The sequence below is a fragment of the Amia ocellicauda genome, chromosome 17 (genome assembly GCF_036373705.1).
Source record: "Amia ocellicauda isolate fAmiCal2 chromosome 17, fAmiCal2.hap1, whole genome shotgun sequence".
Taxonomy (NCBI): Eukaryota; Metazoa; Chordata; class Actinopteri; order Amiiformes; family Amiidae; genus Amia; species Amia ocellicauda.
This window is the reverse complement of record NC_089866.1, coordinates 19,470,447-19,480,691: the sequence shown is the minus strand read 5'-3', so window position 1 is coordinate 19,480,691 and position 10,245 is coordinate 19,470,447. Positions and strand designations below refer to the sequence as shown.

Genomic DNA, 10,245 nt, shown 5'->3' with positions numbered 1-10,245 from the left:
TGCACCATTGGACCATCTAAACATCAAGCCCAGCATAATTGTCTGTCATATCCAACCTTTATCGTACCATATGGAGCCCTCACCTCAAATAGTGAATGCTTTTAGCCTTATGTGTGAGTAGATAATCCTCAGAAAGGAGCATACATGTTCTTAAATGAGAAGAAACGGTTAATACAGAGCAGACCCCTCAAAGGACCATTATCTGTTCAGGATGTATTTAGGACTTTGAGAATATTTGGGAAGGCAATCTGGAATGTGCAGCTGGCAAAACAAAATGACTTCTACAGGTCTCTGATTCATGTAGAGTAGCAGAGCTCTGGAAAAAAGAAAAAAAATAAGAAAAGCATGATTTTAAGAAAGCCCTGGGGGAGGCCTGGAACCAGCCCAGTGTTTTTGTTGGGCAGATTTCCTGGTTTTCATGAGAGCTGATGCCATTTTGCTGCAGAACGCATTTGCGTGAGCCTGTGGTTAGAGAAGAAGGAACCGAACAGCCAAAAGACGATGATGATCACTTTTTGGGAACATGTACATTCGCCATTTAAGGCTGTTTCTACGACAATGCACAAATACTGCTCGGTGGAATTTTAAAGAGCTTCAAGTTGAATCCAGTTAAAAACGACATCCGAAATATGTGCAGAAACATATTTCCTACCTCCTGCTGCTTTCAATTATCTTCAAAAAGCACCATTCTTATTCTCCTTCCTTATTTGGTATACATTGATAGATCTTCATAGGAAGTGAAGGGAAGTATTACTTCATATACCTTATGTTGTTAGATGTTATACATATGTGCCTGGCTCACTCACACAAAAAGGAAAAGAAAGCCATCCCAGCAAAATAGTGGATGCTTTCAATTCGTGGATAAGAAAATAATGTTATAGTCACATGTTCAAGTGGGTAGAATATTGGCCAAAAACAATTGAATGCAGACTGCTTGCGTCAGATATTTTTGCAGACATAAAGAGATTTATTAAAGGAAACCACCAACCGACACCGTCCCCTGCCATAATCATTCGGTTGCAGACATACTTCCACTCCTGCTATTTAAAACATCAGGGTGGCTGAGAAATCAAACGATTCACTGGCTCGGCTCAATCTTCTTTCCAGGTGTATAAAGACAGTAATAGCTCATATGAACTGCAAAGTACAGATGCAATCCCATCTACATACTAAAACCCAGACTGAATTTCTCTGGTTTTATAGCATGAATGTAAGTATGTATGCATGTATTGGTAAAAAAAAAAAATCAAGAGTAAAAGAAGAAATGGAAAGAGATTAACATTTGTGTGCTTGTTTGAATTTTTTAATTCTTTGTTGGACCTGGAAAGCAACAATGATTTAATTTACAAAAGAAACATGATTATAGAAAATCAAGCCACTTCACAAGATAAGAGAGGTGGTCATAGTTAAATATTAAAAAAATAAGACAAACACATAGCAACACTGATAACTATTTCTAGTTCACCAGGAAAAGCAGACATTTTTCTTTGGCTTACAACAGTGCCATTGTGCTGACGAGCTCTAAGTACCACTTGCTATCAGTCTCTTAGAAAGTTAAATAAAATGCGTCTTATCACCCTTAAACGAAATCCCAAGTGTTAGCGTTTCGCTAAACTACTGAACTGAGTTGTTGTGCGTGAGCGGTTGGCCCATTTATGATGGGAATTCTGTTTTTTAAACTGAATCACATTCCTCCTTTTTTTCTGTACAGTCCTTAGAAGATTACTGAGGAAAAACATGGGGAGAGTATAAAAAAACACGGTAACAAATCAGGTACGATACAGGAAGTCATCTTCGTCTACAATGAAATCTGAATTATTACATACGATAGTTATTACATGTCTATATAAATACAACTTTCCACGTCTCATTCGGAGCTGCGTTATTAAAATTGCCAACTCCCACTCATAAAAGGAAGGTACTTTCTGTACAGAGCTTTGTGCACAACCAATGAAAGTCCCCTCAGGGTAGTTGATTGTCTGCAGGCAAGAGTGTTCAGCAAGTTTAAGAACAGCTCTTTAATGTGATAATAACAATGGCTTTAATATCTGAGCACTTCCAGGTGGATACAAATATTAAAGTGCTTGCTGATGCCTTTTTATAGGTTTATATCACAACACATTTATACTGCCAAATAATTAAAAAAAAGTGTAAAAAGCAAATACTCATATACCAATAGGTATACTCTTCACTTTGTCAGGAGGAAAGCGAGCCCGGCACGGCCAGGATTTCTTTTTAAATAAGTATGATGATAAAAACACACGAGCTGCTATTAAATATCCAGAGTACCACAACTTTCTACACATCAACTCTCCATAAGTGATTAAATCGCTCTGTCCACGTACACAGTTGATGTTGAGCCAGAAACAGAAACTTATTTACTTAACAGTCTTATCGTCAATGGAAATGATATCCCTTTCCAGATCTTAAAAACAAATACAAAAAATGGCACAAAGGACTAGAAGATCAAAATTAAAAAGGACCATAAGAAGCACATGGCGAAATGAATAAGAAGATATAACACTGTAGTGTTGTTTTTTTAAGGCATTCTTTGGTGATCGTGTAGTTAAAAGAATAAACCCAAATATGCAGGGAAGGCACTGTGGAATATTCCAGAGGCTCCTGGTGGTCCCTTGTTAAAATGCTGTGGTCTCCCCACTGATAGTTTGCGCTGCTGGAGCTGGACTGCTTTGGGTCTGGTTGCTAGACGAACAGTCAAGCTGCTGGTCAGTGGTCACTTCCTGAGTCTCTTCAGCGGCAGGCTTCACTTCCCGCTCGGCCTCCTGCTTCTCTGGATTGGGCCCTGTCTCCTGATGAGACTCTTGTACTGGGGGGTCTTCTTTGGGTGGAGCTGGGACCTCCTTTGGCTCCTCTGCTGGGCAATCCAGAGCCTGACCTGAGCCTGAACTCTGCTCTGGCAACTTGCTTTGGGCCGGGCTTGCTTCTTGTTGGGGAGGGAGATCGGGTGGGTTGACGGGTGGCTGCTGAGCAGGAACCTGGGGTGGGGTGCAGGGTTCTTGTTGGACGGTGATCTGAGGCGTAGTGGCGGTCTCCTGAGGCCTGGGGGTTTCTTGTTGGGTCTTCTGTTCTGTGACGGGTTTCTGTTCAGGGGCTTTGGACTCCTGGTTGCTTGGAGGAGGCTTGGAAGGGGATCTCAGGCTCTGGGCAGCGGCCTTGATGTCTGCTTGGAGCTGCTTGGTGCAGTCCACAGGCTCGTCTTGATGGGTGTTAGGGGGTTTTTCTGGGATCTCACTAAAACTCCTTGCCCCGCCTGACTTGTCCTTCGTGTCCACATATTTCTTCGCAGGGAAGGAGGAGGGGTAATAGGCATTGACCTTGCGCTTGTGTCTCAGGATGGAGGCGCAGCAGACGATGAAGATGATGAGCGACAGCAGAGAGGAGACCACGATGATCAGCAGCATGTTGTCCCTCAGGAAGTCCACCACCTGGCTGAGGATGAAGGGCTTCACTCGTGTGCCATTGTAGACTCTCACTGTGGAAGAGTCCTGAACGGAGCTCTCTGTCGTGAAGGGACTGGAGAAGGAGTTGTCCGGGTCGAAGTCCCCACTCTCCTCTGCCGAAGAGTTGGAGGTGCTGGGGAACGGTGTGGAGGCACAGCCGCCGATCCACAACAGGACAAGAGACACAGAGGTCAGCAGGAGAACCGGGCAGGACTTCATGGTTCCTCGGGTGGCCTGCAACCAACATGGCAAACAGCATTTATTCCTCGCATTTTTGTCGATGCATTACTAGTTTACAACACGATTGACATTCTAACATATGGATAAAAAGGAGAACCACTACAATTTATATTCACAACCCAAAGGGAATTGCCAGAGTCATGCTGAAGTTGGGGGAATGCTATATTTGTGTGGGTGGAAGTCTTTATGTGCAAATTAGCTCTTATCCGTGTCCATTTAATGTGCTGTACAATTTAATATGTTGTACACTAAATTAATATGCATAGTTAACCTATTCTCTGTATAACTTACATGCTCTTGTGTATAGATTTCCATTTGCAGGTATAATTTAAGTGTGCGTCTTTGCGTGTCAAATTGCCTTTGAATGAACAAAGTTGCATTTGCACATAAAACACTCACAGCATCATTTGACATTTCTGGATTTAATGGGTCTCGCATTTTAAACACAGAGGCACAATGTGTTCCAATAATGAAAGATCTGAAAGACTGTTGTGAACAGTCATTTGTACAAAACATCCTAGCATGGTTCTTCAGCTTCCAAACAAGAGCAGAAAGCCCAGACTGTTACACAAAAGTAACTAACAAAGAGAAGACCCGGCCTATGTGCCCATGTGAAACAGAAACTAGTTGCCCTTGGTCACAATCAATTTATTTCTTTGTGGCAATTATTTTATTATATTATTCACTGGTAGTAATTCATTCTGAAGCACTGACCCTCAACGCAATATTTGCATTCAACATATAACCAGGATAGATCTGTTCGCCATGTAAATTAAAGCCTGAATCTTTCCTAACCAATGAATGGAGTGCTCTTCTCATTATTGCTGTTCAAAGTCAGACGATGCTGATTGCCTTGTATAGCTAGACAGGGTGTTTAGATTTCTTTTTAAGTACAACCTACTGTGTTTGGGAAGGGAATTCTTAGTCTGCTGCAGAAAAAAATGCTCCACACGTTACTCAGTCTATTTCTGTCACTCGGGTGCAGCCTCGGCCGCCTTCATTCTCATTTCTCAGGTCTACATCACAACCTAAAGCACATGCCTTAAGCCTGCAACTAACTTCAACTCAACCCCCGAAAATAATCACATCTGATCCACCGGTTTTCTGTATCGCCACCTAAATGTTCCTGTGGTTCACTAGGCAATGAATTTAGCAGAAGTTCAAACAAACAAATGAAAGTTTATACTTTTCTCCATCAACTAACGACACCCAACGGGGCAGCGCAACACAAATCATACAAGATAAAGGCACTCGAGTTTATTTATTTTTCTAGCTCATTGCATTGCCACACGAATTTGGGCAGGAAGCCACATTGAGTCCTTGGTGAATTGTAAGGCGTGGGAGACAAAAGGGCTGAAGTTGCTTCGGCCTCCATATTTACACTTTGATATGGCCTTTATACCACAAAAAGAAGAAGCCAATGCGCCAAAAATATGTATTTTGTAGTCACTTCAGCTGTTTGTTTCCCTTTGAAAACTCCACAGCAAAAATAAAATCACAATGGGCCTCATTCTTTTCATGAGTTCTCCTTTGAAAAGAACAATTAAAGTAAGAACTTCAAGATTGGAAAGCTTTCAAGCATAAGGATGTCATTCTCAAACATAGACATATAATACAAATTCACTGCTTAATATGCTTAACTAATACATTTCAACAATACTTTTTTGCCATTAAACTTCAAGTCTAAATACTACAATACCAGTATAACTTAGAATAAATATTTCAGTAGTCATTTTCCTCCATACACTGTACCGTAATAAAAAACTAGAGACGTCAATTGAAAAAAAAAAAAGCAGTCGTGACTCAGAATGACCAGATCTGGACACATCAGCAGGATTACGGTGAGATGTTTCTTACTGCATATCTTCGCTGCCTTTTTCAATAGCACACAAACACTGATTATGTCAGTCCCTGCAGGAATATCCACACTTTGCCCATTTCAAAGACGTCATCTAATTCACACTTTGTTCGATTGAATCTGAAAAACGATGGCTTAATTTGGTTACCCTTTTGCTGAGGAAGGCATTCCAAGGTAAATATAAATGAATAAATGTACCCGGAATGTGGAGTAGTGTTTACTTAATGTAATCTAGCCTGTGTGTGTGCTCGGCAAATTGAATTAAAGTAAGATAGTAAGTCATAAACAATCCAACAAATGGAGAAGGAAACATATATTGAAAACTGTTAAACTAAAACATACTGTTACACAATCTGCTGATAGCATAACAATGCTAAGAACATTAAAAAAAGTTTGATTTCCTCTTATTTGTTTTTTATTTTATTTTATTTAGCTGGCACATACTAAACCAACCTGCAATCCTCACAAACATATGCATCAATGTCAAGGGACTGTAAAGCACATGCTACAAATATATATGATTAATGGTGCCATGTTACATGATGGCCCTATTCTGGAAAGTCCCATATCAGACTGGGGGAGGCTTTTGGGACGGGGAGAGGGAGAACTCAGGTCAAAGGGCTTGTTTTGGGCCCTGGGGGTCTGTCCCTGTACCTCCAGTCTCTCAGGGTGCTTAGCAGAGGACTAGAAGAGCAGTCTCTGTAGGACTTTTGACCTTTTCCATCAATATGTGGAAAACCGATTCTAATCCCTTTTGAGGAAAATGCAACTCCATTAGTAACTAAAAATAAAAAGCGTATACAAATCTTTGGATTGTCAGTCATGTGATGTAAGTTCTGCCATCAGAGTCAGACAGAAAGACATGAAAGTGCTCCGTTTCTGAAAAGCTCTTTCTTGATCTAATGAGTCAGAAATTGCTTGCGTGTAGAACAGAGCATTTTTTACTTGTTTATTCATCTTAGTCGTTCATATACTGAGTAATTTAATTTTGACTGTTTTCTTGAGTTACTTTTCAAACTTGCTTCTTTTGACCCAAGCTGAATATCCTACACAAACTATACTTGTGTTGTTGTTGTGACAGAGTGATCATCCCTAAGAATTTTACAGATCTATTTATACAATTGGTGAGATGTTAACGAATCTTTGGTACTTGAAAATGTATCACTTTTTTTTTTTAATGAAGAGCTGGTTGCTCTCGTCTCTGAGATTCTGATTCTACTAATTGTAAGGAAACAGCACCAGACAGCCATATGGTCTACTCTACCACACTATTAATGAGGCTTAATTACATCCTGAAAAATGACTCCTGGCTTCTCCTGAAATCCCCATTCCCTGCTCACCCACGGTCGCCCTCCTGTCTCACTGCCCTGCTGTTTCATCTCTGCTGAACTCAGCCCATACCGACCGCAGATCACCCATCGTAATCAAGCGACTAAAGCAAGCTCTCTGGGTAATTTCATTCAGCTTATGAAAGAGGGTGACTTATTGCTCTAGGAAGGAGGGTAATTAACCAACCAAACTTCTAAAACGTTGCATCAAGAGCTGTGGTTTCATATGGTAACACTGGAGCAAAGTATTTCAGCTGTTGGGAGTTCAAACAGAAAAGGACTCTGCGAGGTTTTCCATTTTAAAAGGCAGTTAAGGGTGTTTCCGATTTGTTTGCATTACTTATCTAAAAAATATTTACAGTGAAAATCTGCAACTTTTTCTGTAAGACCTATTAAATCTCAACTTTTCTGTTTTTCAAATCTTCACTATATACTGATATAGATAGATATCCAATATATAGATCATCATAATTATTATATGATATATATATATATATATATCATCAGCACAATAATTATGATATTATTTATATATTTAAAATATATAGGCTATGTATGCATGCATGCATGAAATTCTATAAATAAATCTCTGCAGAAATTTCTAAAGTAACCTATTTCACACTAACAGAAGAAATGCAAGTTTTATGTTCAACGCAACATGCAACCTTCTTCAGTGTGGTGATACAACAAGACCCATCCCATCATGCCAAACAATTCCACTACTTACAGTGCACAGCTGTCGAGAGAGACAGAAAAGTTCTCCTGAGTTGTGCTACAGATGTTGCAAGAAATCCTTCAGGATGAGAAACTATACATATATACATATATATAAAATATAGTTAATACAAAGCAGGGTGAAGGAAGCTGTGCTCAGCCTTTTTGTCGTGCCCTCTTCTCCCAACTGCTGCTACAGCTTCTGGCTGTTGTAGGTCTTCATGCCAATAAAAAAAAGAAGAGAGAAAGAAAGGAAACAGTCCTCTGGAAAAGTTATTTGCTGTCAGGAGAAATTCCCTCCTCCCCGTACCCCCCTCTCTCCCTGCTTCCTCCTCCTCTCAGCTGCCTCTGAGCCGAGCGGCTGGGTGCTCTGCAGACAGATTGTTTTCATTAGGCTCGGTTTTAATGTGGCCGGGGGAGCGGGGCTGCTGCACGTTTCCTTCCCCAGGTCCCCACAGCGCTCAGGCCTGAAACCCTGCTCCTACACGGCACATCGGGGGGTCCGTAGGTAGGGGGAGGGGAGGCTTGCAAGGGGGTGACTGGGGTAAATCAATTCCCCCCCGACTCCACACAGAGCGGGGTAACAGCCAGCATCAAATCCTTTTCTTAAATAGGAGAACCGAAGGTCTCCTAGCGAAGAGAAACTTTGCAATAGTCAATGGAATTCTTCTCATTCTGTTCCTGTTTTTTTCTCTTGTAGGGTTTTGATCACGGTTAAATGTAACCTTTTGGGAACAGTAAGGAAGGAGTAAAACCATCTCCAATTCGGCAACATGTTCAACTCACATTTCTGTGGCTGTTGTGTGATCCACATGCTCACACTCGCACACACACTCGCACACATCCCAGGAGAATGGCCTGACATTTCCTTCTCCTGTTTCGGGTCTTTTTCAGCAGCACACATTCCAGCTAGTGAGGCCTGGCACATGATGGGATAGAGCCGGGGACGCACACTCTGACAATCAGCGTCTAATGTCGATTTTCTCTTACACTGTGGCATTGTTTCACATAAACCCCAACTAATTAGCAGGACACAAAGAAGGTTATACATACTCTAAGAACATTTTTTTTTTTTTTAAGCCCTGTATCCACCAGCATGGGGTGATGCATCTCCTGTGGCCATAAAGATTGGCTTCAGACAGTTACTGTCTAAGATTGAAACAGAACAGGACAACAACGTGGGGTTGAAAAGGTTTTGAAAACTAAATACGTAAGCTTCTTAGTAATTGCAGTTGCTCTCTTCACTAGTGTGGATTGTCTGCTTTATCAGTTAACAAAATATGATTACATTTGGCTTTTTCTCCTTGACTGTTAGCGTTCAATGTCTCGTGGCCATAAGAGGTTAGTCCATATCAATATTCAAAACCGAATTTCTGTATAATTCACTCCAATGAAGGCCCATCTCTGACAAAACACTGAGCATTGAAATACTTTTAGCTGAAACGCTCTGTAAATCACTCTTATGAGATCTTTCGTTTTAAATTAATGAGTTTTGCGAGCATTGAACTGGTCTTAAAATCTATTCTTGTGTCTTATTTGGCATAGAAATACGGGTTTGGAACCTTTGCCTTCAAAATACATAGTATAAATGTAGAATATTATCACGTAGAAAAGACATAAAATAAGTAGTTTCCCAGAGCAGAGTGATGAGGTTGATTAACCGAAGTAGAAAGGCTGGTATAATTACAGAAGGACAAGAGCACCTTTCTCAAAATGGTCCTGGCCACGTTCTAAGAAATATCCCCTGGCATCACAGGTCCATAGGTCTCCACAACCCGTTATTTTGCCGATCTGGGGCCTCCTTGCTTAGTCTTTAATTTGATCTGCTGTAATTATAGCCCCACTCACCACATGTACAAAACCAGCCGAGGGAACTCTCATATTTATTCCCTTTTTTTTGTTTTTTTTGTTTTAAATGTCCAGACCTTTTGAAGAGCAAGTTCCACTGCCTGGCACCATTCCTTCTCCAGCAATCAGCTGTAGCTTGGCCAATATCTTTTCCCAGCCTCCTCCCAGGACTACAGTCGCATTTCTGTCAAATGTGCATCAGCTGAAAAAAGAAAGTCCCATACAAGTGAACACAAACTCCTCTAAGTGATGCACTATTTCACAAGTCAGCACATGCTTGGGTTTGCACAGGATAAGCGCATGAATAAAGGAACGTATATGTCAAAACATCAGCCTTTTCTTTACATAATTGTGTTTTTTGGGGGGATTGCAAATTGAGTGTGAGTGTTATCATTTGAAAGGATTAGACCATCTTCCTATCCTTCTTAGATATCCCTCTAGGTTTCTCTGTGCTTTAGCTTTGTTGGGGACCACAGGTTTTCAGGCACCTTCTGTTCGCTTGTACAAAATGTTGCCTTAAAAAATAATGGAAAACATTAGAATTGTTTTCCCATAGTAGCACTGTGCCTGTGGTATGAATTTACCCAAATATATTAGACCCTGCATAATACACAAGGCCAGGTTATCAGATATGGATGTGTCTGGGTCTGCTCCACTTTCCTCTCAAAAGTGTACTCCTCCTGTCCTAAAAACGGCAGCACTTAAATTAAGGACTGCCACTACCATGAACCCAAGCAAATCTGCTTTACAGCTGAGCATGTGATGTCATTTGATGATCTAAATGTGTATTGCTTTG

General features: G+C 40.9%; 1 protein-coding gene across 1 annotated transcript; it reads right to left on the bottom strand.

Moving 5' to 3' along the window:
• Positions 1–1,252: 1,252 nt before the first annotated feature.
• Positions 1,253–7,881, bottom strand: LOC136712767 (transmembrane protein 119). Its single transcript, XM_066689519.1, has 2 exons — positions 7,615–7,881; positions 1,253–3,695 (listed from the first exon to the last, which is right to left on the bottom strand). The coding sequence occupies exon 2, from the start codon at positions 3,678–3,680 to the stop codon at positions 2,637–2,639; it is 1,044 nt and encodes a 347-aa protein (XP_066545616.1). The 5' UTR covers positions 3,681–3,695; positions 7,615–7,881; the 3' UTR covers positions 1,253–2,636.
• Positions 7,882–10,245: the final 2,364 nt, after the last annotated feature.